We start from the raw sequence: 25,365 nt of genomic DNA on the forward strand, positions 1-25,365 counted from the left end.
AGACGAAGGCAAAGCCTGCGAACAACCCAGCGCAGGGAAAGCCTGCAACAAACCGGACACAGGTGGAACCTGCAAACTCCCAGAAGCAAGAATATCTTGCGACAACCTAATGACAGGACGAACCTGCGAAACCACAGGTGCAGGAGAAACCTGCGACGACCCAACACCTTGTGGAGGAAAAACACCATCACCATGACCCTGAGAAACTGACCCATCAAGATTCGCATCTATACTGCACGGCAAACCCTGAGATGCGACACCTGAACCATGACGTACGTCAGATCGCTGAGAATAAACAAGTTGAGCTACTTGCTCAGGAATATTTAAACCTAATTGCCTAGCTTTAACAAAATCAATACAATTAATAATATCAGGAAAAAAGAAATACCCGACTGCACCGGGCCAACTGGTTCCCCCCCATGCCGACATGACACTTCTCGGGGGTTAAGCAGAGGCGGATCATTAATTCCTTTATTAGAGGAATGGCAGACCGAGGCAGTCGGGGGAATGTCTGAAAAAGAAGGGTTAGTGGTACAAACATCATCATCTTCAGTCCCTAATCTCCTATCTAAAAGATTGCCTAATTCAATAAAAGACATCTGCATCGATTCAGCAATCTGATCCGAAAAAGATGCAGAAAATTGACTGACTGATTTATCAAAAAGATCAGTTATATCAGATTTTGACAGGTGCTCACCGGAAGCATCTGCAACATTTACAACATCATTGCTATTACCCGAAGAAGGTTCGGTTAAGGGCTCCTCGATAACCCCTTGAATAGCAGCCGTCTTAGCTTTAGATTTTCGTTTTTGTACTAGAGATTTTGATGTTTGACATATCTGGCAAACTCATCAGATGACCATTGTTCACAATCGGCACATTTCTTACTCTCCGTACAATGCCCCCTTTCTACAATTACAAATAGAATTACAAATAGAATGTCTATCATTAGACAGGCTACTCATCCGAGTCTTGCAATTTTTACAGCTGCGTCTGGAGTCACACTTGTCAAAGTCCTGTGACGATAATCCTTCGGAATCCATACTGGGAATAAGAAGCAGGTGACAAAACAGGAATAAGGAAATCCTAAAGTTGAAAGTGAAGCGAAGCCGAGAGAACCACTCTCGACGAGCGCGAGAAAACAACTGATGATCAGCTGAGCGGGAGAGGGGGGCGTGGCGCTGTTTACCGGTCGTTACCAGAGGTGATAATTGGTGGTTTAAGAATTTTTTCTTTATGGGTTAGTGGTATTAAGGTGATAATGTTGTAAGTGTTGTTTTCTCGCGCGTGCGAACTAAGTGCTGTATGAAGTATCCAGGGAATGTATTTTGAAATATAGAATACGTGATCATGGCTAATGCACAATAATCATCGAAGATAATAATGAGAAGAAAAATAAATCTAGTCAAAGTCTGTTCACAATCAACCAGGATAATTCAGTTGAAAGAATGAGAAGTACAATAGTGGTAAGCTGAGCAGCTGCTATGACCTGTGGTGGATCTAATGCTACCACAGTACCTCATCATACTACTTACATAGGTTTTCAAAGGCCTATTTTACCTAGCAAACAAATTACATGTATAATATTAATGTCTACATTAGCCAAAACATAATACTATTTAGTGTAACAGTGCCACTTTAATTGTCCCTATAAACACCCGAACTTAATAGACCCTGGCTCAGTGGACTTCTTTACTTATTAGCTACCAATTTTTATACTTATTAGCTACCAATTTTTATACATTTTTACATATGTCCCTTAAACTGAATGTTATGTGTAAAGTACAGGTTATTTTAAGTTAGAAGCTATAAGGAATTGTTATCTATACGATATCTAGAAATTATTCAGGCACAGGCTATAATGTGTCTTTCTTATTTAACAGACATTTTTCCTTATCAGAAACCCAGATCCCATATCATCTGTTAAGGTGCTGCTGACAAACTCAAGAAAAAGAAAAAACTAAAATGAGGTCATGGAACTCAGGAAAAAGAATACAGTACTGCAGAGTTACAGTTTTAAGATGAGCAAGAAGAATGATCAAGAAATAATGAAATTCTTTAAGCTTAGTCAAACTTACCCAAAAATGTGTGCAAACTTGCTTAAAGTGCAATTACCACAAAGAGAAAAATAGGTACCTCTCATTAGCTTTGAGTGGATTGAACTGAGCCTGAAGGTGTCCATGTTCACGATATGAACTGATAAAACGAAATAGGTTGCTCTCCTCAGCCCTCTTCTGAATGATGTCACTGGGAACTGAAAAAGAACTTGGAATGTAAGAACAGAAGATAAAATAAAACCCTAAAAATATTGTTTATTCTACATCAGTCATAAAGCTCTTGATAATGCACATGAAGCGACATAATTCTTGGCAAGCAACAAAACCAAAAATCATGACTGTGCAAATTAAAAGCATGTAAACATTCATAACTACTGAGTATGAAAACTATTGTTGTAAAGTAGTGTATTCTGATGTTCCAAGCATAACAGTTCAGCTCAGATGACTGGATGAACTCCAGTTTTTAATTCTTCCTTTTACTGCGCACAGTGAGCATGTAATTTGCACAAGTAAGTGTAATGCACAGTGACTTTCTGAATGATACAAATACAGCATTAACCTTGCCAAGCTTCTGTGAAATAGGTATGGGCTGTATAAAATGCATGCAAACATTTCTGAATAATCATTTTAAATACAATCACATGGGGAGTCAAAATTTTGCCACAGCTCCCTACAACTGTTAAATGCTGGAATTTATTTAGTAACAATGAATTTCAGGACTAAATTCTATCATGATTATACTGAATACATTGTAATGTTTGCTCCCAGTAAACTCTCAACTGGCCAAGACTGGATTACCTGCGGTGCTGCACTATCTACACACACACACACAAACCACAAGTGACATGAAAATAACTAAAGGGAATAACTAAATGGGTCTTTACAAAATATTCGCAAAACAGAAAATTATTAGGATGCATGTCTCTCCCAGTGCAAATTTTCCTTTCTTTGTTTTAATTGTTTTTGCTAGTGCCAAATGGTCTTTCCCCTCCATACCAACAGGTATAACATGACCTAACTACACAAATATGCACATTCAATATTATGTATATCATGTTTCATTAACATAATTGTTTAGAGCACTGTACTACATAATACTGTTTATAATTTCATGTGTCATCAGTAGTACTTTGTATGTGCAACAGTGCCATTAAAATGTTTTCCTAAGTTCCTTTTTTAGTTGAAATCTCAATAATCAATATTTCATTATGAGTTTAATTCTGTATCATGAAATGAGTTATTTTACAGATTTCAAAATCAGTATTTCTGAAACGAGTAAATATGATTTTTCTTTATTGTTTTTCTTGTGATTCTGATAAGTTTGATATTCAGTCTGCCCAGAAATGCTGGTTAATCCATTACCAAACCACAGTGAGACACCATACCTTTATGATTTTCCTTCCAAAAACCAGTTTTCTACTTGGGCTCCCAACTACCATTAGACTATGTCCAAACATTTCTGACAGAAATGAGTGCCAAATCTACTAGAATAATATAAACTCAACAGGAAAACTATTTTTGATCTCTTTTAGCTTAGGTCAGGTTAGGTTGTAGATCTATCTTTGTAAAGATGGCTTCCATATATGATAGTTCCTACTTTTCATGATTTTTTCTTGCAATTTTTAGTGATCATACCCCTGAATCATATTTTGTTTTCACCTGTTCTTGTATATAATTATTGCTGTTGGTGCTTTTCACCTAATTTTGTTTTAAATCATACAATACATAAAGTTTCCACTGGTCTTCCTTAATTGCTGATCTATGGGACAATAGGTGGCATTAGGTTAGGTCAAGGATAGATTTCAAGTAATTAATAAAAACAGTTCTAGGCCTAAACTACTATCTACCATGAGACTTAGACTGAAAATAAATGGTATTTATACAATGCCATAAAACCAAATGAAATAATTATCTGTAGTTTTTCTTCCATTGTTTATGATATTTTTCTCCTAAGTAAAATTCTTTGGATATTACCAACAAGAGAAACATGAGCTGCTGGTGTTTTATAATCATTCTTTATTTATATTGTAATGTCATTTTCTGTGACTGTTCTCATTCATACTGCCTATGCTTTCTGGCACAACTCATACTGTCATTCCACAGTTGCCCATGTGCAATTTTGTGTAATTCATTTGGAATCTTTATTTTTGGTTTGTTTCATAATATTGTTTGATATGCACTTACTTCATTATTAAAGGTTTTATGAACATTTGTTACTGATTCTCCCTCCATTTCGATAAGAAACACAGCCTATCCATAGTCAAAAAGTGAGTTCTTTAATAACTTTCAAATATTTTTCTGGTAATTTTCAATGTGATTCCAATGATTTTAATATTCATTTCCATCATAAATCCTAGGTTACCCCTATTATTGCCTAAGTCACCAGGCCCTAGGAAGTGGAGGAAACCCAGTTAGAAGCCATAACTTTAGTTTCAGGTTAGGTAAAGCATATGAAACATGGTGTCCTAAGTGAGATTAGGTTGGGTTACTGTAGTCATCTCCAAACCCCAAACTTCCCCCAAAATTGTACATTTCCCACTGGGGGATCCCCATAACCATCTGTAAGAGAGGGGAAAGGGGTTGTAGTTGGTTAATGAAGTGTTTCCAAAGGAGATTAAAACAGAATTTGTCCTAAACATAGAAAAAAATTAAGGCAAAACTGAAGGCTACTACCGTGGCTTGGTTTCAACCAGTCCTAAGTGAGTTTAGGTTAGGTTACTGTAGCCTAGGCTATATCTCAAGTTTTCGTTCATTTTTAGTCATTTCCCTACACTCAAACCTCCCCCAAAAATTGTAAATCTCTCATTGGGGGCTGTAAATAGGCTAATCGACATTAAGAGAGGGGTAGGTGTTGTATTGGTTAATAAAGCATCTCCGAAGGAAATAAAAACAGAATTTGCCTAAACCTTATCAAATATTAATATAAACCCATAGGCTTTTTCACCAGTATCCTACCCTATAGTGTCTGTGGTAAATAATTACCAAATATTAGCTTAAAAATTAATATTAAACGGTAAAACAGAAGACTAGGATACTACTACAACCTGGTTCCCACCAGTTGGCAACCGTAACATTCATAAGATTTTATGTTTATGTTTTAACATCATTCCCAGGCTGGTACTAAACACGACGCCCATTTGGCTCATAAACTTAGTTACCAAAAGGGGTGCGGTAACAGCCTTCAGGGTAATTCTAAGCCGGCTGTCCGCGGTGAGGTAGACTGTGGCAATTGGTGTTTTTCTATGTTATTTTACTTGCTTTACAAGAATTTAAAGTAATATTTTGTCGGCCGGTTGTAACTAAACTGTAATTGACCTTTGAAGACTACACGACTTGAATTACCTAACGCAGGGTAGGTCTAAGCCAGCATTCGCGGCAAGCCCCCACCTCCATAGCTAATACGGCAAAAATTGTAACCAGTAAACACCTCTAGGTATGCGTTATGTTGGTATTTTTAGGGGTGTTTCCTGGTTACAATTTTGCCGTAATAGCTATGGAGGGGGCTTGCCATGAATGCTGGCTTAGACCTACCCTGCGTTAGGCAATTCAAGTCGCGTAGTCTTCAAAGGTCAATGACAGCTTAGTTATTCCGACAAAATATTACTTTAGATTCTTGTACAGCAAGTAAAATAACATAGGAAAACGTCAATTGCCATAGTCTAGCTCTCATGACAGCCGGCTTAGAATTACCGCCTTCAGTTTTACAAAAATTAATAGAATCCCATGGGCTATTTCACCACTGGCCAACCCTATATCTATATTGGGTAATGACCATTCATTACTCTAAAATTACATATTAAACAATCAATGCATTAAAAATTGAAAAGGCAAAGACTAAATTAACTGTGAAACGTTTTCCTACCGTAGCGTGGGATACCCTAGCCTAGGGTATAGCGAGAGAACAATTTAACGTTCACCAGAACAAAATACCCAGTTTAAGCTACTTACGCGAGAATTCTCTGGGGATCTCTGGGGTATAGCCATATACACCTTTTAACGAACGATACCCCCTACACTGAAACCGGTTGAGGGCGAGAGACGTCCCTCTAAATGAGGGTATCCACATGGCCATTACATAACTCATTTTGGAATGGTTTACGCTTATGCCCCGCAATGCCCGCTCCATATTTACGATATTTAGAGTCTATCAAATGGTATGCATAAGCCTGTCTCTTCTTAAGTTGGAGTAAATAGGGAGTGAGAGAGTGTCGTCGTTAAGAAGGGAACGGTGCGAACTTGGAATTAATTACGGTGGTGGAGGACCGACGGGGAGGGGAGTAGTAGTAGTATGAAGTCGTCATCGTTGTAACGGCTCCCTATAATGGATGCATGTAGCTTTTGCCTTGTGTGTGTGTGTGTGTGTGTGTGTGTGTGTTTCTCTCTCTCCTCTATACACTTCGCTGTGCTCCTATCTGTTATTAGTTGCCTAGGTCTTTGTAGAATAAGATTTTCGTTACTTTTTCCCCTCATTTAAAACTGACTGGGTAAAATTAATTTATTCAGTGACAGTGCAACCATGGAAATCCACTATGGAGTGGGGAGGTGGGGTGGGAAACGGGCATTTGTCCTCTCTCCTCTCCAGGATGAGGTTGTCTGGGGAGGATTCCCCTTCTAAACTTTTCATATAAATGGGCTGTATTCAATTAATTATTAGGTTTCGGATGATGCATGTATTAAGTTTCAACTTTCGACTGAGATATGGTAGTGATAATAACACATTTTATTATTATTATTATTATTATTATTATTATTATTATTATTATTATTATTATCTGTAGGTCATTTTTGTCCATGATATAAAAGCAGTGTTCCATACACCGAGAACTAAGTAACATAGAGCTTCATGAATGACGTGAACAAATTTACTGCATCTAAACAATGCACCCAACTCTTATGAGGTAAATTTAGCAATTTAGACAACGGGATCTCTCAGACGAAATTAGAAGAATTAAAAAGAGCTAAGAACCTAAAATGATGACAGCAGTGAGAAGTTTACCTAAATTCCCATAAAGGATAATCAAAGAAGTACGTAGAATTTTTGTCTTTGGGTCAGTCACTTCAATCGAGTTCTGTGACTCCCATTCATAGGAGCTCGCAGGACTGGGGTTAACAGATGAGTGTGACCACATAAAGAGAACTAGGAGGTAATTGAGGAAATAAGAAGAGTCGAATCTTCAGCAGAAGCAAGGATAGCGGCAGAAGTAAACAGGATAACATCACTGATAAAAAGGACAAAAGAGCGAGTGAGAGAACAGAACCCTGAGCAACCCCAAATAAAGACGGGAAAGGGAGATAAAGAGAACGGATAAACATGGAATTAAGCTTGCAGGAAGAGGGAGTGACGGCAGAGGCAGGAAGTTTTGTTAACACAGGACAGTACCAGACTATGTCGATTACAAATGACTCAATATCCCACAAAAATTAGCAGAACTCAGGTGAAATGAGTATCAGACCTGCAAATAAACTATACGAAAAACAAATAGGTTAAATAAACTTTATGCTGGCCCGCTGGTATAGTGGTTAGTGTCATGGCATGCCACTCAAATGTCACGGGTTCGCATCTGCCCCAGGGCGATGAAAAATCACTGGCTCTGCATCATGATCATTTACTACTGCAGTGTGGGGTCTGCGGTGGGAGGTTGAAACCAACATTCTTTGGAAGCTTGAATTTCAAGTCAATGGCCATGTGTGCTTGTTCCATGTGAATAGGTTTCATTTACTGATATAATAATAATAATAAATTTAGCAGAAAAAGGGCATAGCACTACGGAGTGTTTCTGCCATCTCTCCTGCTGAGGCGACTATTCCACAGTTTCATGCAAGAAGGAACCAAAGATTTTTGGTACTTGAAAATGCAAGATGAGAGCTCTGGTAATAAAATGATAATAAAATTTTCTTCAAGAAATAATTTATGTGGAATAAAACCCGTTTTGGAAAAAAAACCCATGGAATTCTTAATTATAATTATCACTGTCAAGAAAGGGAAGAACTATCTCAAATAACTTTACCTCAAGAAAAAGGGCTCTGAATCCTGTTGACAATAGACAGGAAAAGGTAAACGATAGTCAAACAATGGCATAGCAAAAGATCCGGAGTATGTGGCATTCATTTCAACCTGTGTTAAAGGAAACCAAACGCACAAAACAAAACTTTCGAGTAGGATTAAATGCTATATTTCAATTGATGCCACATCTTTTCATGCTAAAGATTAAGACTGGAGCCAAGGATAACACCAAGTACTGTCAATTTTTCAATATCATTAACCTAGGTGTTATAAACAGAGAACCGTTGAATGGCGTCTTGAGTGTAGTTGACTTTGTTAGAATGAAAGGTAGGCATTTATAATTCAGCTTCAGCACTCTGTTGCGACTGGCTCTTACTCTACTAGACATCAAAGGAGAGGGATCAACTATATGTTCCTCTTTACAATTAAAATGGATGTGTCTTGGATGTTGATGGTCGGAAGTTCAAGGAAAGATATGACCTCAGTTTAAAATGGGGTGTTGCTTTAACTAAATTACACCTATCAACTACTGTTTATTAATATACTTGTTTATCTGGTTATTGTGATTTATTTGTGACTTTCACCAATATTCTTATACTTTTCTATTCCTAGATCTTTGTATTTATGTTGAAACTTGCCTCCTACTATTGGTCTGTGGGTTAGCTTGGTGAATGTTTGCAGATAATAATAATAATAATAATAATAATAATAATAATAATAATAATAATAATAATAATAATAATAATAATACCATATCGCAATTTAAGATTTTGGGGTAAAATAATATCCACAGTAATATACAGATATCTTTTATCACTGTGTCCTTAGTAACTGTTGTAATTTTTACAGAGAGGTGTTATTAATCCCAAATAATAATAATAATAATAATAATAATAATAATAATAATAATAATAATAATAACAACAATAAGTAGTGCCATGGAAGGCAGTTTGTATACGTTGTATTAGCAACGCCATCGTGACTGTGCCTTGAGAATAATAAGTTTTACGAGCCATGAAATTAGAGGCTGAAAGAAAATGGTAGCGAAGTTACAGAGCTCAAATAAAGACAGTTCACTGCATAAGCCGTCGTCGAAGACTCGAAAGTCTATCCAGAGATTCATACATACAATTGTAGATTTTCTTTACCCAAACCAAGTTTTAATTATGAAATACAGATTGGAGGGAATCTTGGCAACTTACCAAGACAAGTTCATAATTTTTTTTTTTTTTTGGTTGTGAACTTGTAATTCATTATAATCTTAATGAGTATTCATTGTAATGTTAATAAGATTTCTTGCAAACACAAGGGAAACATTCTAGATGCGGAGATTTTTTTGTGGCCCCTCCCAGTTAAGATGAATTTTCACATGCAAACAAAATTCGAGGCGGTTTTGTTTCCATAGTCATCAATAGTAGGTCAAAAGTCATTACAAACCGATTAGAAGGAAATGATAAAGAGTCCTTTTTTTTTTTTTAATTAAATGCTAAAAGTAAGTTTCACTATTTGCAAGGATCTGTAGCATAGAAGAGCTAAAGAGTTTAGTTCACTGGATTAAAAAGTGTTATCCTTAAATAATCTACTACCACAGAATTGACAAGAACTTATGATCCCGGGGTCTTTTGGAACTAGCGTTCTTTAAGTGACATCTTGTTGGTCTTTGGATAATATAAGCTTCTTAACCGAGAAAATCTATATTATAACCGTCTAAAAAGATTACAAGAAGCGCCCCCGCCCTTTTCAGAAAGCCATAGGAATGCTTGGCTGCCTACCTAGACATTTGAGGTTTGACAATTTCTTTGGCCAAGACAGAGAGTGGTCTCCAATATTTCTCGATTTTCTGGAGTTCAAGGCTTCGTTCAGTTATTATTAAGTACAATGAGAAAAATATAACCAATAATTTCCATGAAGTTCTGATAATTAAAGGTTACAGTTTTTATTTTCATTACATATGTCTAAGATCTAATATTTTAATTTCTAAGAAAATGTTATTTTAGCAAATTTTCAAATAATTTACATGATGAGGAAGATGGTACACATGTTCAGTAGGGATCACAGAAAAGAAGAAAAAACAAAAACAAATTAAAAGTATATATATACATATATATTTAAAGTTCCTTTACTTCACGCTAACGAAAAAATAATAAAACAACAGTTATCCTAATCATCTTGATATACACAAATGCTTAAACTCTTCTGAAAAGTCATAAACAAAGATCATCCACCTCGCAAATACTTCTCGTCATTTCTAAGAACGCCAGACCAATGGTAACAGAGAATCCTTGTATTCTCTGTTACCAGATCAGAGAAAAGATGAAGCAGTTGCTTGCACATCCGTGAAAGCTTGATCAGGCAAGTAACAATACTCGTACCTGCATCGGCAAGCAATCAAGAACTTGATAAAAGAACTTATTGGGCAACTGGGGATCATGATGCTGACTTTATTTACGAGGGTGACTTAACAGGAAACAGATCGAAGGTAAACATTGTGGTTTATTTATTTACTTATTAATTTTTTTTTTTGCCAGAACTTCTAACGAGGACATCACATGTTTCGGGAAGACTCAATCCATAGGAGTTAAGATAATTTTAAAGGTTAATTTTTCATTTACTTGTTTAGTATTCGCCAAACGAGTATATCTTTTATTAAACACAATGCAATGTACCATTTGTTGAACGGGCATGACTATTCAGAAACTTGAAAATTCTCGCTCCTTGACAAACTTATTGAGGAAGACAACTTCTTTGTGCAATTAATGCGCCCAGTTTTATTTATTTATTTTTTTTTGGCGGCATTCCTATACAAGTCAAAAAATGAAAAAACGCAAAGCAAAACAAAGAAAAAGAATATTTTTAACGCCCTTTTGTCATGCTCACCTTCTCAAAACCAACGGGAACTTGGGCAAGATTAGTCATCTGTTATGTTTAAGAAAACTAATTTTCAAAAGGTAATTATCCCGTTCACTTTTACTTAGTAATTTAAGCTGAAAAAATTAATATCAATCTGCATGATCCTAAACCCAGCAACCTCTCTCTCTCTCTCTCTCTCTCTCTCTCTCTCTCTCTCTCTCTCTCTCTCTCTCTCTCTCTCTACCCTTTTTTACCCTCTTCCCCATAGATTTTAATTAACTAATTATTTCCTTTAAAAAGCCAGATTGGATATTATTTCCAAAAAGAAATATTAGTAGCCATTACATTAATCACCTGGACATTTAAGAGATATATCACTTATCTTTTTTATATAGGAAGGTTTACCTTGAAGTGATTTTTATATAAGAGAAAGAGAGAGAGAGAGAGAGAGAGAGAGAGAGAGAGAGAGAAGGATGATCTTATTCTTACTTACATTTTATAAGAGAAAAAATTCATATTCAACTGAATGCATAAATGTAAAAGCACCTATGTGAGCATGAATGCAATTTTAGTGGTGAAGATATATATATATATATATATATATATATATATATATATATATATATATATATATATATATATATATATATATACAGTATATATATGCATATATGTATGTATGTATATATGTATATATAGAAATGAAACTACTTTAAAGTACAAAAATAGTAACAACGATAGCAAAAGCAATAACCATTTTATTCATAAAAAAAGAGGGACGTTCAAATATTTTGCACTTAGAGGGATGTTTCTAAACTTTCTTGGCAATTACTTTAGTTTCGACCATGCCTAGTTCTTTGATAAACCAGTGAAATAGTTGGTGATATTAAAAAAACTATTTTGTTGGAAAGATGAATATTTATCACTAAATTAGCTAATACCTGTACTCAGACATTTGTACACACACACACACACACACACACACACACACACACACGTACACTCATACACGCACATATGTCAGAAATCAGTGAGGTATGATACGAATAATAAAAAGGTTGCCATTTGAATTCCTTCAAACAGGAACTTCATCGTTTTGTTCAAATATTGTTAGCCTTATTTCCTTAATAGATTTGCAGGCAAACCATCATATATCTTTTATCTATTTCAGATTTGATTCAACTAGTTTCATATGGAAATGGTGGGGAGGGTGGGGAAGTATTTCATTACTTTGCATGCACGTAAGAGAGGCCAGTTTAAGATATAAGTATCATTTGGGCATAAAGTCAAAGTCTTGTTTAAGATGTTTAATTATCTTCGTATTGATTAATATTAAGTGGATGAAGGAACTACAAACGTCAAGAATTTATTTCCTTTATTATCAGTTTGTAACCTCAATCTCTAGGCCTACAAGTTCCGCATGGATATAAGCTTCATCTAAATATTATCTAAAACAAACTTCCAGAAGGTAGTTTATCTATTAGGCACAAATTGAATTACTCTATTATATTCTCTTCTTTCAACATCTACGAAATCTTATTAAAAAAATTTGTATTCAGTTTATATTTTGACTCTTTCCGTGGTCTTAAATTTGCCTTATTCCTTATTTTCGATGACGTTTCATTAAAAACATGGTAACTTAGTCTTTGCTTGTAATGTGATTCTCGATAAGTTGTAACTTATTATAAAATAAACTCTACGGATGAAAGCATACGACAATTACTGTCTTTGCCTGGATCTGACTTAGCAGAAATAGAAAAGTAAAAAATGCGGAAGTTTCTTCGGCGCAATCGAGTTTACTGTACAACGTATAATGATGTATGAAACTCACAGCCACGGTCCATGAAACTCTCAGCCGCTGAAAATGAAACTTTCAGCAACAGCCTAGTGGTGGCCTGTGTTTTGGCACCTATAGCGGTGCCATACGCACGACCATGACTAACTTTAACCTTAAATAAAATAAAAACTACCGAGGATAGATGGCTGCAATTTGGTATGTTTGATGATTGGACGGTAGATGATCAACATACCAATTTACAGCCCTCTAGCCTCAGTAGTTTTTAAGAGCTGAGGGCAGACAGAAAAGTGCGGACGGACAGACACATAGCCATCCCAATAATTTTCTTTTACAGAAAACTAAAAAAAAAAAAAATCAAGACTAACATTCCATGAAAATATTAAAAAGATACTTTTCTTGTTTATTTCAGTTTTTCCTTTTTCTTTCGTATCAAAAAGAGGTGACTTCCAATAATCAATGGTAAAAGGAAAGAGCTTCGTCGAGCATTTCACAGAGCTTTTGTTTGGATTCACAAAGACAGCCTTAAAGCTGAAGCCAAGATTAGCGAAGAGTCAGACTGGGTTCTCTTAGGAAGTTACTCGTAATTATTAACCGAATGCTCTTTCCTGGTCTTGGGTAGCTGTTCGTCTTCTTTAGCCCGGATACGTGGGGAGGGCTTGAGTCAGGATGGTATCTGTCCTCAAAACATCTGCCAAAACCAACTGTGAAATGAGCCGTTGGAAAAGGCTCATTAAAAACTGCAACTTCGGCTATGTATTAAACTGAGAAGAAGAAGAAGAAGAAGAAGAAGAAGAAGAAGAAGAAGAAGAAGAAGAAGAAGAAGAAGAAGAAGAAGAAGAAGAAGAAGAGGCACATGCGTTCGTTCGTCATGGATATTTTCCAAAGGAATGTGAAATTTAATATTTTTTTGGTCAATGAAATTCACAACAGCCATTCAATGAGAACTTACTTATTGCATATTTATAGGTTTCTAATGTAGGGTTCAAAACATGACACACTAATTATTATAATTACTATTCAGAAGATGAACCCTATTCGTATGGAACAAACCCACAGGGTCTATTGACTTGAAAATCAAACTTCCAAAGAATATGGCGATATTGTTTAAGAAATGATAAAAAAAAAAAATTTCAAGTACTGATCTCATTCTGTGGTTTAATTCCTTCAGTACTAAGAAGATTAGTGGGGATCTTGGTTCCATATTTTTATCACTCTAGGAATAAATACCTTGTCATCAAAAGAGAGTTAAAAGTCACAAAACAAGAATAGAGAAATAGAGATGAGAAGACAAACGAGAGACAAACGATAGACATTTCCCAAAAAGGAAAACTTGCAGGAGGAGGAGAACCGAATTTCTCTTTTCCTTGGCCACATAAAACCGATTTTTGTACAATTAAATCTGTGCAATAAATCTGATATTGGTTTATAGATCGTTCCTAACAGTAGGGAAAACCCGTCACAGGTTTTTGCTTTGATCAGCAATAATGACAGGAGGGTCTTTATTTTGATATTCTTCTTTCATGTTGGAAGTGTAACATTTTTCTACTCCTTTTCTCTTTATTTTCTCATTCTCCTGGCGGTGGAATATGTTTGAAAGATGGTGAGTGAATGAAAGAGAAGTAAATTTTCGTACAAATAAGCGAAAGAGTGATCAGAAGAGCGGTGTATTATCTATGCAATATAGTAATGATAACTGCTAAAAATTGTTTCGTAATTAAATTGTTGTTCATTAAAAACCCACAATTATGCAATAAAATGTATTACTGACAAAAGTTAAACAAGTAAAAAATGCGCCAAATTTTCTTCGGAGCAATCGAGTTTTCTGTACAGCGTATAATGCTGTATGAAACTCTCGATGTGCTGCAGTATGAAACTCTCGCCCACGAATTGGCAGCGCCCAGTTGCTCCCCAGATGCGGAAGTGAATATGCGTCGGCGGCTGGCACCTCTACCAGTGCCAGACGCACGATCCATGGCTAACCTTAACCTTAAATAAAATAAAAACTACTGAGGCTAGAGGGCTGCAATTTGGTGTGTTTGATGATTGGAGGATGGATGATCAACATACCAATTTGCAGCCCTCTAGCCTCAGTAGTTTTTAAGATCTGAGGGCGGACGGACAGACAAAAAGCCGTCTCAATAAAACAGAAAACAAAGACTTTTGAATACCTTGAGAATGTGTCCTCCCCAATGTTCAAGCTAAACAATACCTTTTAGCTCAATCACTGAGGAGGAACACTGTCCAGGCCTTCGAAAGACTGTTTTCGGTTTTCAACTTTTATCAGTATTATATTTTTTTGATATAATTGCACATTTTTGATGAACAATAACAATAATTGTAATCAAGTTTCTTAATCAGCTATTTTTAATAGTATTTGTCAGGAAAATACTTGATTGGAATTGGAATATAGAGTTTAGGCCAAAGGTCAAGCACTGGGACCTATGAGGTCATTCAGAGCTGGAAAGTAAATTGAGAGTAGGTAGGTTTGAAAGGTGTAGCAGGAGGAAAACCTCGCAGTTGCACTATGAAATAATTGTTAGGAAAGGGTGTATAGCAAGATGAAGAAAGATAATATGAATGAAGGTAGAGTAAAAGGAATGAAAGGGGTTGCAGCTAGTAATGCCTACAGTGCACCACGTGAGGTGCACTGACAGTACTACTCCCGCTACCGGGTATATGGAAAGTGTCTGATCGTTCTAGCTATCACTTGATTCCAAAGATTGTGATTTTGGCAGTTTCATGCAAACGAGGTCACAAAAATGGCAGAACCCGCTATGAACCGGATTCATAATTTTCTTGTGTCGAATAACCTAAATATTCAGTCTATTTCGTTTCCTGTCGATTGCGTATCATACGTGGTGTCAACACCATCTGACGCAATATGTTGCAAGTGTGAACTGTCATTTTCCAGATCAGAGGTACAGCAGAAAAGACGTCATTTGTGCTGTTCAGTGACATACATATCTGAAGTTGAGCTAGAAGAAAAATAAATAGAGATCTGAAAAGTTTCTTAAGAAAATTGGCTGAATTTCAAAAATTCACGTCCGCCTCAGGTGAATATGAACGAATTCTACTAAACTTTTACTGACAAATTCAAATAGGGTTTTGTTACAGTATTCATTAAATACGACCTTTACGACAATCGGAATATTTTCTAGTATGGTGAAGTTTACTAGTTAGACAGATAGCAATCATTATTGTTACTATTATTATGTTTTGTACAAGGGGAGATTGCACAGTTTTAGGAGGTAAATGATTTTTTGACATAGTTCAGTGAGAACCAACTCGTCTCATATGGAACATAAAATGCTCAAAGTAGTGTTGGCTAGGTCTCAAAACCAAGAGAGGAACGCATGCACTGAAATCCATTTGATGGTCCTTACCTGAGGGTCCTATTTAGATAAACGAGAATGTTCATCATTGCCTGGTTAAAAGAAATGAAAAGTACCCTATGGATGAAGCCACTTCAATTATATCCTTCAATGCAGGATCCTTGAAAAATGTCAACTGGGCGGGATCAAAGGTCAGGGCTTCTGGGATGAAGATAGTGTTGTCATGACAGTAACAGTGATTGAGAACAAAAGCTTAAGAGCTCAAAAGACTGCAAAAACTAGGGAACAAAAAGCAAGAAATAATCTCGTAATAATATCACGTATGGTATTATTACCTTCACATAACATAGATGTACATTTATCTAAAACAGGCAAATTTACCCACTATTTCATTTTTAGGAAACTATAAACATACTGCTCAGTTACGTCTTTGGCCATCTGGGTTTCTCTGAATTTTAGAGGACACCGCCTCCCATCTTCACTAACTGAAGATAAAAAAATAAAAATGGACGATACAAAATAATTTCTCTGAACACTAACTATTTTTCTCCACCACTAAATAAAAAATTTGGCTCATCTTCGGTGTTTACAAATTCTTCGGGAATTTTGACACAAACGGGTTGAGTTTCTTTCTTAACAGAGACAAATCTACAAATACCATCATTTACCTTCTGAGTAGCACCATTATTATGAATAATATATATCAAGGAGAGAGAGAGAGAGAGAGAGAGAGAGAGAGAGAGAGAGAGAGAGAGAGAGAGAGAGAGAGAGAGAGAGAGAGAGAGCAAATAAAGGGAAATACAAATTAATTCAAAGATTCCGGTAGAGGGAAAAAACTTAATACATTTCTGTTATAACATTAGAAGTTTAACAAATACTGAAGACTGAAGATTAGAAGTTTAACAAAGAGAGAGAGATAAGAGAGAGAGAGAGAGAGAGAGAGAGAGAGAGAGAGAGAGAGAGTTGATCTTCAAAGCAAATAAAGGGAAATACAAATTAATTCAAAGATTCCGGTAGGAAAAGAACTTAATACATTTCTTTTGTGACTTTAGAATTTTAATAAATACTGAAGGTAATGATAATGATAGATGAGAGAGAGAGAGAGAGAGAGAGAGAGAGAGAGAGAGAGAGAGAGAGAGAGAGAGAGAGAGAGAAGGGATTTTGCATTTGAGATTACCATGGAGGTCATTTCTTAATGGGAAAAATTCTTTCTATCTGAAACAATAGCTAAACACAGAGCGCCCCTCTCGGAAAGATGAGCAGGGAACTCAGAAAAATGGTGCCCCTTCATAACGGGGAGACAACAGGAATATCTTAAAGTTAAAGTATTGATATGACTAACTATTTTCTTTATTATTAACTCAAAAGCCTGGCGTACATGAAGAGAGGAAGGAAATTACTTATCCCTTCATACACAATTCACACGTGTTGAAATACAATATATACTAAGATGCACTATTGAACGTGGTAAGCGCAAAATGTCTTCAGGACTGTGTTCAACTGGCTTTCTTAGCAAGCAAGCAAGCAAGCAAGAAGGTTTCGCCAGACATATCGGCAATATTTTCGTGGTGACATGCTGATCTTAAGATTTGGCTTTGTGGCACGGTTGCAATTTACCTTTCTCTTGAAATGCGCTTCTTTTGAACGGTGAAACTATTCTGAATACGGTAAGATGGGATAAACAGCTTTTCAGCCTGAAATTCTGACTTTTTTCTCAAATCTCTAAAATGTTATGAGAGCATCTTCCTATGTGGAGTTGTTTCACTGAGACTCTGCATTACAATTCCTATGATATTTTCGTCTTATTTTTGTTAGAAGGACTATCAGAATTACTCCTTGTCAGATAAGGAAAAGGAAAAATATTAAAAATAAATTAATAACTAAATGAATTGATATATAAATAAACAAATAATAGACAAAATAAATTCTACGGATGCAGCCAGTATCTTTGAAAAAACATGTCTAAATGTGTGCTTTCCCTAGATATTAATAGTTATTGTCTGCGAAAGAGATCGCTCTTTCGTTTGAATAGCTCTGGGCAAGATTGAAATTCTTCATAGATCAGCGAAAACCAGCTCGTTTCGTACGAGAACTTAAGAGCAAAGTTCAAGGAAATGCCTAAATCCTCTCACCTTACAGAGAAACTTATGCATATAAAACTATTTAATATTCCTCATTTGATTTCCCTTACCAAGACTGTTGAGAAAATTCATGGTTGTCGATTTCCAGAAGACAAATAAATTATATCTTTCCACATCAACAGGACTGAACTGACAGTCAGGGCTTTCGGTGAAAGGGATGGAATGGAATACAAAATTCAGGTCAAAGGTCAAGAGCTGGGACCTATGAGGTCACTCAGCGCTGAAAGGGAAATTGAGAGCAAAATGGTTTTAAAATCGTAGCAGGAGGAAGACCTCGCAGTTGCACTATGAAACAATTGTAAAGAGAAGGTGCAAAGTAGAATGGAAGACAGAGAATATGGACGGAGGTACAGTATAAGGAATGAAAGGGGCTGCAGCTAGGGGTCGAAGGGACGCTGCGAAGAACTTTAAGTAATGCCTACAATGCACCTTACGGTGAAAGGGATGAAGCTGCGTAACCCTAACTGAACAGGAAAAAAGGAATAAAAAAGAAAAGGCTTCCCGACAGACCACTGGGAATCAAGCACAAGCAAGAACTATTCCGTGGAATTGGAATAGAAATATTTACTGCGTATTCACCCAGGGAAAGGAGGCCTGTGTCGCAAGGTCTAAATAAGGAAAGTGACTGAAAATTAATGTGGCTCGAGAAAGATCAGACTGAGGTTGATGACGTTCAAAGTTCGATGAAAATCATTCGTTCGTTGTTTCATCATATCGTTTTATCATACCTTACAGCTCGCTAACAATTGCGCAGTATCCATACAAGAATTCATCAGTTACTGACGTCAGAAGACTGACGTCAGGAGTAAATTGAAGTCAAACCTTAATGTGACTTTTCAGTTATTCTGGTTTTACAAACTCCCACGCGGGTCTTCGTCTGCGAATCACCGTCCTCTTGAAATTACACAAAATAGCCAATTTAATTCTATTTCTAATCTATTTCTCCATTCCTTTTCAAACAAGCAGAGTTTGTCATTGTGTAAACTATCTTTTGAGTGCTTACGTAGCCTATAAACGAAGTCTACGTAAATACTGAAAAGCACTAATAAGCAAGTGAAAGCATGGGTCACAAAAGAGAGAGAGAGAGAGAGAGAGAGAGAGAGAGAGAGAGAGAGAGAGAGAGAGAGAGAGAATTTTGCAGTTGAGATTACCCCGCAGGTCATTTCTTAATGGGAAAATTTTCTTTCTATCTGAAACAATGGCTAAACATGAGGTCCTTCCACTCAAAAGACCTGAAATAAGAAAGGTAGAAAAATGGTTGTCCTTCATAATGGCCAGGTAAAGCATTTCTTAAAGTAGCGATAAGGTTGAAATTATTATTATTATTATTATTATTATTATTATTATTTCCCAGAACGATATCCTCTCCCCAGTTTTTTCATTTGGTTTCTCAATCTTACGACACCGGAATTGTTTGGGAAAAGAATACTTACATAATTAAATATAATGTTCAAAAAGACCCAAAACTGCAGTCTTAATATTTAAGGATACCCAAAGCTGGTCTTATAATTTTTAAAGATACACAAAGCTGCAGTCTTAATGTTTAAAGATATATAAATCTGCAGTTTTAACGTTTAAAGATACACAAAGCTGCAGTCTTTATGTTTAAAAATACACAAAGCTGCAGTCTTAATGTTTAAAGATACACAAATCTGCAGTCTTAATAATTAAAGATACACAAAGTTGTAGTCTTAATGTTTAAAGATGCACCAAGCTGCAGTCTTAATGTTTAAAGATAAAAATCTGTAGTCTTAATGTTTAAAGATGTACAAAGCTGCATTCTTAATGTTTAAAAATACGCAAAGCTGCAGTCTTAATGTTTAAAGGTACACAAATAAATCTGCAGTCTTAATGTTTAAAGATACACAAAGCTGCAGTCTTAATGTTTAAAAATATGCAAAGCTGCAGTCTTAATGTTTAAAGATACACAAATCTGCAGTCTAAATGTTTAGAGATACACAAAGCTGCAGTCTTAATGTTTAAAGATACACAAATCTGCAGTATGAATGATTAGAGATACACAAAGCTGCTGTCTTAATGTTTAAAAATATGCAAAGCTGCAGTCTTAATGTTTAAAGATACACAAATCTGCAGTCTTAATATTTAAAGATACACAGATCTGCAGTCTTAATGTATAAAAATGCACAAAGCTGCAGTCTTAATGGTTAATAATACCCAAAGCTGCAGTCTTAATGTTTAAAGATACACAAATCTGCAGTCTTATTATTTAAAGATACACAAAGCCTGCAGTCTTAATGTTTAAAAATACACAAAGCTGCAGTCTTAAAGTTTAAAGTTACACAAAGCTGTAGTCTTAATGTTTACAGATACACAAAGCTGCAGTCTTAATATTTAAAAATACACAGAGCTGCTTATGTAATAATTCTTATAATTATAAGTGAACATTTCCACGAAAAAAAAAATTGAAGAGAATAGGTTACTGACCAGAATTTCAAATAACACACAAAAGCGTTTTGTAACCGAACTTCTGCTTACCTAATTCCATTGAAATCTGGTCCATTGACATTCCGTGCCTTTACGACATAAATTGGGCCTTTTAATCCCCTATTGTGGTTAGCCCTAACCATAACCCTAAACCTAGTGACCTCTTAACATTACTCACTTGCAAGTCCATTTCTCTCTCTCTCTCTCTCTCTCTCTCTCTCTCTCTCTCTCTCTCTCTCTCTTGGCTGTCTGTCAGTCTCCCTCTCTTTGTCTCTCTGCCTCTGGCTCTGTCTGTCTGTCTCTCCGATTTCTCGGTCTCCCTGTCTGTCTCCAACTGTTTCTCTGTTTCTTTGTCTGTCTCCGTCTGTCTGTCTCTCTTGGTTGTCCGTCATTCTCTCTCTCTCTCTTTGTCTGTCTGTCTGTCTGTCTCTCCGGTTTCTCTGTCTCCCTGTCTGTTTCCCGTAGTTTCTCTGTTTCTTTGTCTGTCTCCCGCTGTTTCTCTGTCTCTCTCCCCTGTTCCTCTGTCTCTTTGTCTGTCTGTCTGTCCGTCTCTGCTCAAAAAACTAATCAAATTTAATCAAAACGAAAAACGATCAAACGCATCCCTTCTAAAAGAGAAAATCAACATTATGACCCATAATATTCTTCAGTATATATATAATATAACGAAGGTGGAGAAACAATTCATAGATATATTTAATGTTATTTTCTACACAGGAAAATAAACAATCGAAGTGAGTCTTTTTATCCAGAGGAAAGAGGCTACAGGATATTAAAAAAGGGGAAGCTTCAATAATCCTCTTTTAATCCATATTCATTTCACAGCTAAACCGGAAAGGCCTCTTTCGATACGTAGGGAGAATATGTATGTAAATATACATATTTATATGTATATAAATATACATACATATATACATATATATATGCACAAATATACTGCATATATGATATATGATATATATATATATATATATATATATATATATATATATATATATATATATATATATATATACATATATATATGCACAAATATACTGCATATATGATATATGATATATATATATATATATATATATATATATATATATATATATATATATATATATATATATCTCTCTATAGTCCCCCTTTACCAGATATGTATGTAATTGTAATAACCATTGCGACCTCTTACCTTATCGAATTGTTCACGCTCTTTGGATATGCTTGTCACTTCAAAGCCTAAGGTCCACATGCAAGAATATGAGGTTAAGAGGGTATTGTAGTTAGCAGTGATATATATATATATATATATATATATATATATATATATATATATATATATATATATATATATATATATATATATATATATATATATATATATATATATATAAACATATGTTACAGTGAATCTGTATAATCAGGGAATATATATATTCTCTGATATTTTCTGGAATGTGCAAAATGTCTGATTCACTCAGAGGATATGTATATTCCTGAAATTTTTAGTGAATATACATATTCCCTGATTATTCGGCCTTATTATTATACAGATTCCCTGAATCGTGTTTGGTATGAAAGAACAATGAAATAAATAGCTGAAACGATAAACAAAGCCTTGTTTTTCACAATGTAAACTTGTATGGTATGGTAGAATAATGGAATAAATCACTAAAAACAGTAATACACTTCTGTAATATTTTATTTATCACATAAAACACTTGGATGTAACAAAATTTATTATGAACAGAAAATAAAACTTGTCTGTCACAAAATACTCATTTAAAATAAAACTAGTAAAAAAATAATAAGGATCGTTCTAATATTTAGAACGAAGCCTTGTTTTCACAATGCAAACTTGCATGACATCGTGAGTTGCATTTAACTTTCAGCTTAAAACATTTACATCGATTTGTTTGACAACGTTTTGAACCAGCACAGTTGCATTTGGCGAAACTTTGACCACCTGACTTCGACTCTTGCTGCACAGCAGTTCGAAGAAAAACAATCCTATCGGTTGTCACATGGTCTTTTGAATACAGTTCATACGTACATAAATCAAACTGATTCCTAGTATATTTCCCACTCAGTATACCACTCTTCACTGCAATCGTGTAATTGTCATTTTCGTCAATATCCATAATTATTCCCATGATATTCCTTGGATCCCCCGACCCTATCCACCATTGGTATCGGAATCGTTACATTGTTCCCGACGTTTCCACGGTCCATAATACGACGACTTCGTTTAACCATACGTTTAGCTTGAAAGCTGTGCTTCGCACGCACGTTTTCGCTGAGAGGTAATATTCTTTTGACGAACGGAGAGTGGTGATGTTGGTTCGACAGCAGGTGGTTCAGCAGTAACTGGTTCGACAGCAGATGGTTCGGCAGTAACTTGTTCGACAGCAGGTGGTTCGACAGCTGCAGAGAGAGAGAGAGAGAGAGAGAGAGAGAGAGAGAGAGAGAGAGAGAGAGAGAGAGAGAGAGAGAGAGAGAAACATTACACTCACTACAATCCACATAATAACATAAAAAAACAGTGTATTGAGGGAAATTTATTATCCGTTCGACCATAAGGATACCCTACTGACTAACCTCTAATCACAGTCGTGCACAATACTCCCAGTGCAGTGACTTGTTCGACAGCAGGTGGTTCAGCAGTGACTTGTTCGACAGCAGGTGGTTCAGCAGTAACTGGTTCGACAGCAGGTGGTTCAGCAGTAACTGGTTCGACAGCAGGTGGTTTAGCAGTAACTGGTTCGACAGCAGGTGGTTCATCTGAAGTTGTTTCTTCCGTAATTACTGCCAGCAAATCGTCCTCACTTTGGAGACGGTGAATTAAATCATGTGGAAGAGCTGAAGTTGTCAGTCCTACTTTTGCATCGGATCCAAACAATGCAGCAAATGGTGACCTTCTAATGCCAGAATGGTAGCTACAGTTTTTGAAACTGCACAAATTTTTAAACCAACTGTCCAGTCTGTTGTATTATTATCACTCAACCAGGCTACCAACATATCTTTAATATCACAGTTTGCTCGTTCAACTGACCCCTGGCTCTGAGGATGTCTAGGTTTTCCATGAACCATTACGAGAGCAGGCCAAAGCAGTTTAAGTTCTGTAATAACACAAGCAGTAAACTCCGATCCGTTGTCACTTTGTAGAATTTCCGGTGCACCAAGTAAAAAGAAAAATATCCAACAGCTGATACGCAACTTCTGCAGCACGTTTTGATGTGAGAGGTCTCAATACACAGAACTTTGTAAGATGATCTTGGTAGACCATTATCCACTTATAGTTGCCTTGCTTCATCGCCTGCATGTCTACAAGGTCAACTTGTGATCTGGAGCCAAAAAGTTCTTTGTCAGAATAGGTCGAACAACAGTCCCTTTGGTTGTTGGTCGCTTACGTTTACGCTGACATTCGATGCACAGTGATTTGTAAATAGATATTGCATCATGGGTAATGTTGGCATACTTTTTAGATAATTCTTTTACCATCTTATCGCGCCCTCCGTGGCCAGTTGCAATATGAGCACGCTTAATAATGTCGAATGTATCCTCCGATGTAGCAAAATAGATAGGATCTTCATTGGCAGTCCGTCTTCTAATCAACTTGAGAACATCACCACACTTGAGGATCTCATACTTCTTCAGAAGGTAGTATTCATGAGGCGTCTTTTTGCCTGACTTGTCAATTGCTGTCAGTTCTGAAATAATTTCATTATACTGTTCTTTTGGAAGAAAGACAGATTTCTTTCTTCACTTCTTTGGAATTATTCTTCCCGAAAATGTGCTTCTAAATCACGCTCAGTTGGATTTGCCATGGTGTTGACAGTAGGAAGGATGGCGTATGACTGGGGGTATAGCACCGGGGTTGGAAGGTGGTAATTAGATGGACTCCTACCATGGTTCGCTAGTTCAGTGGTTTACATTGTGTTTACATTCAAGTTTACATTGTGAAAACAAGGCTTTGTTTATCGTTTCAGCTATTTATTTCATTGTTCTTTCATACCAAACACGATTCAGGGAATCTGCATAATAATAAGGCCGAATAATCAGGGAATATGTATATTCACTAAAAATTTCAGGGAATATACATATCCTCTGAGTGAATCAGACATTCCTATCGGAGAATATATATATTCCCTGATTATACAGATTCACTGTAACATATATATATATATATATATATATATATATATATATATATATATATATATATATATATATATATATATATATATATATATATATTTATTTATACATATACATTATATATATTATATATATGTGTGTGTGTTATAAGGGAAAAATGTATTCGATTACATATATGTATGTATGTATATATGTATGACAACGAGGTAACGATTATTACCATGGCCACGAGTTCTGATAGCCCGGACGCGAGTTCGAATCTCGGCTGGGCATCAGATTACCTTAAATTCTTTCTTGATTTAAATCTAGGCTTAGTAGTAACAAGCGTTTCCAAAGCATGAGGAAAACTAGAAGTTAAGAGGGCATTACGGTTATTAAAATTACATACGTATCTGGTAAAATGTAACCAACAGATTCCAAATATATGTATACAAGTATGTATGTGTAACCAATCTCGTTCTCTCTTTTTAATTTGATCTATTTACTATTTTGAGGTACTTATTTCCACTTTTCCTTTCTTTCTTATAATCACTCACCACAATAACAATTTTTTTTATCAGTTTTACTTCGTGTTATCTTTTAGCTGACGCTGTTT

The 25,365-nt window shown here is 35.8% G+C and overlaps 2 protein-coding genes across 2 annotated transcripts in view; both read right to left on the minus strand.

Annotated features, from left to right (window-relative positions):
- The window catches only part of LOC136833663 (2-oxoadipate dehydrogenase complex component E1), a 155,795-nt gene extending 149,449 nt beyond the window's left edge, over positions 1 to 6,346 (minus strand). The window contains exons 1-2 of the mRNA XM_067095831.1: positions 6,006 to 6,346; positions 2,137 to 2,254 (exon numbers count right to left, since the gene is read on the minus strand). Coding sequence (XP_066951932.1) covers positions 2,137 to 2,254; positions 6,006 to 6,183 — 296 coding nt within the window. The 5' untranslated portion in view covers positions 6,184 to 6,346. The remainder of the gene's footprint in view (positions 1 to 2,136; positions 2,255 to 6,005) is intronic.
- A 16,859-nt stretch (positions 6,347 to 23,205) lies between these two features.
- The window catches only part of LOC136833848 (SCAN domain-containing protein 3-like), a 4,380-nt gene continuing 2,220 nt past the window's right edge, over positions 23,206 to 25,365 (minus strand). The window contains exons 2-4 of the mRNA XM_067096149.1: positions 24,091 to 24,322; positions 23,816 to 23,956; positions 23,206 to 23,548 (exon numbers count right to left, since the gene is read on the minus strand). Of these exons, the coding sequence (XP_066952250.1) occupies positions 23,206 to 23,548; positions 23,816 to 23,956; positions 24,091 to 24,322 (716 nt within the window). The remainder of the gene's footprint in view (positions 23,549 to 23,815; positions 23,957 to 24,090; positions 24,323 to 25,365) is intronic.

Source organism: Macrobrachium rosenbergii, chromosome 52 (assembly GCF_040412425.1).
Source record: "Macrobrachium rosenbergii isolate ZJJX-2024 chromosome 52, ASM4041242v1, whole genome shotgun sequence".
In the NCBI taxonomy this organism is placed as follows: Eukaryota; Metazoa; Arthropoda; class Malacostraca; order Decapoda; family Palaemonidae; genus Macrobrachium; species Macrobrachium rosenbergii.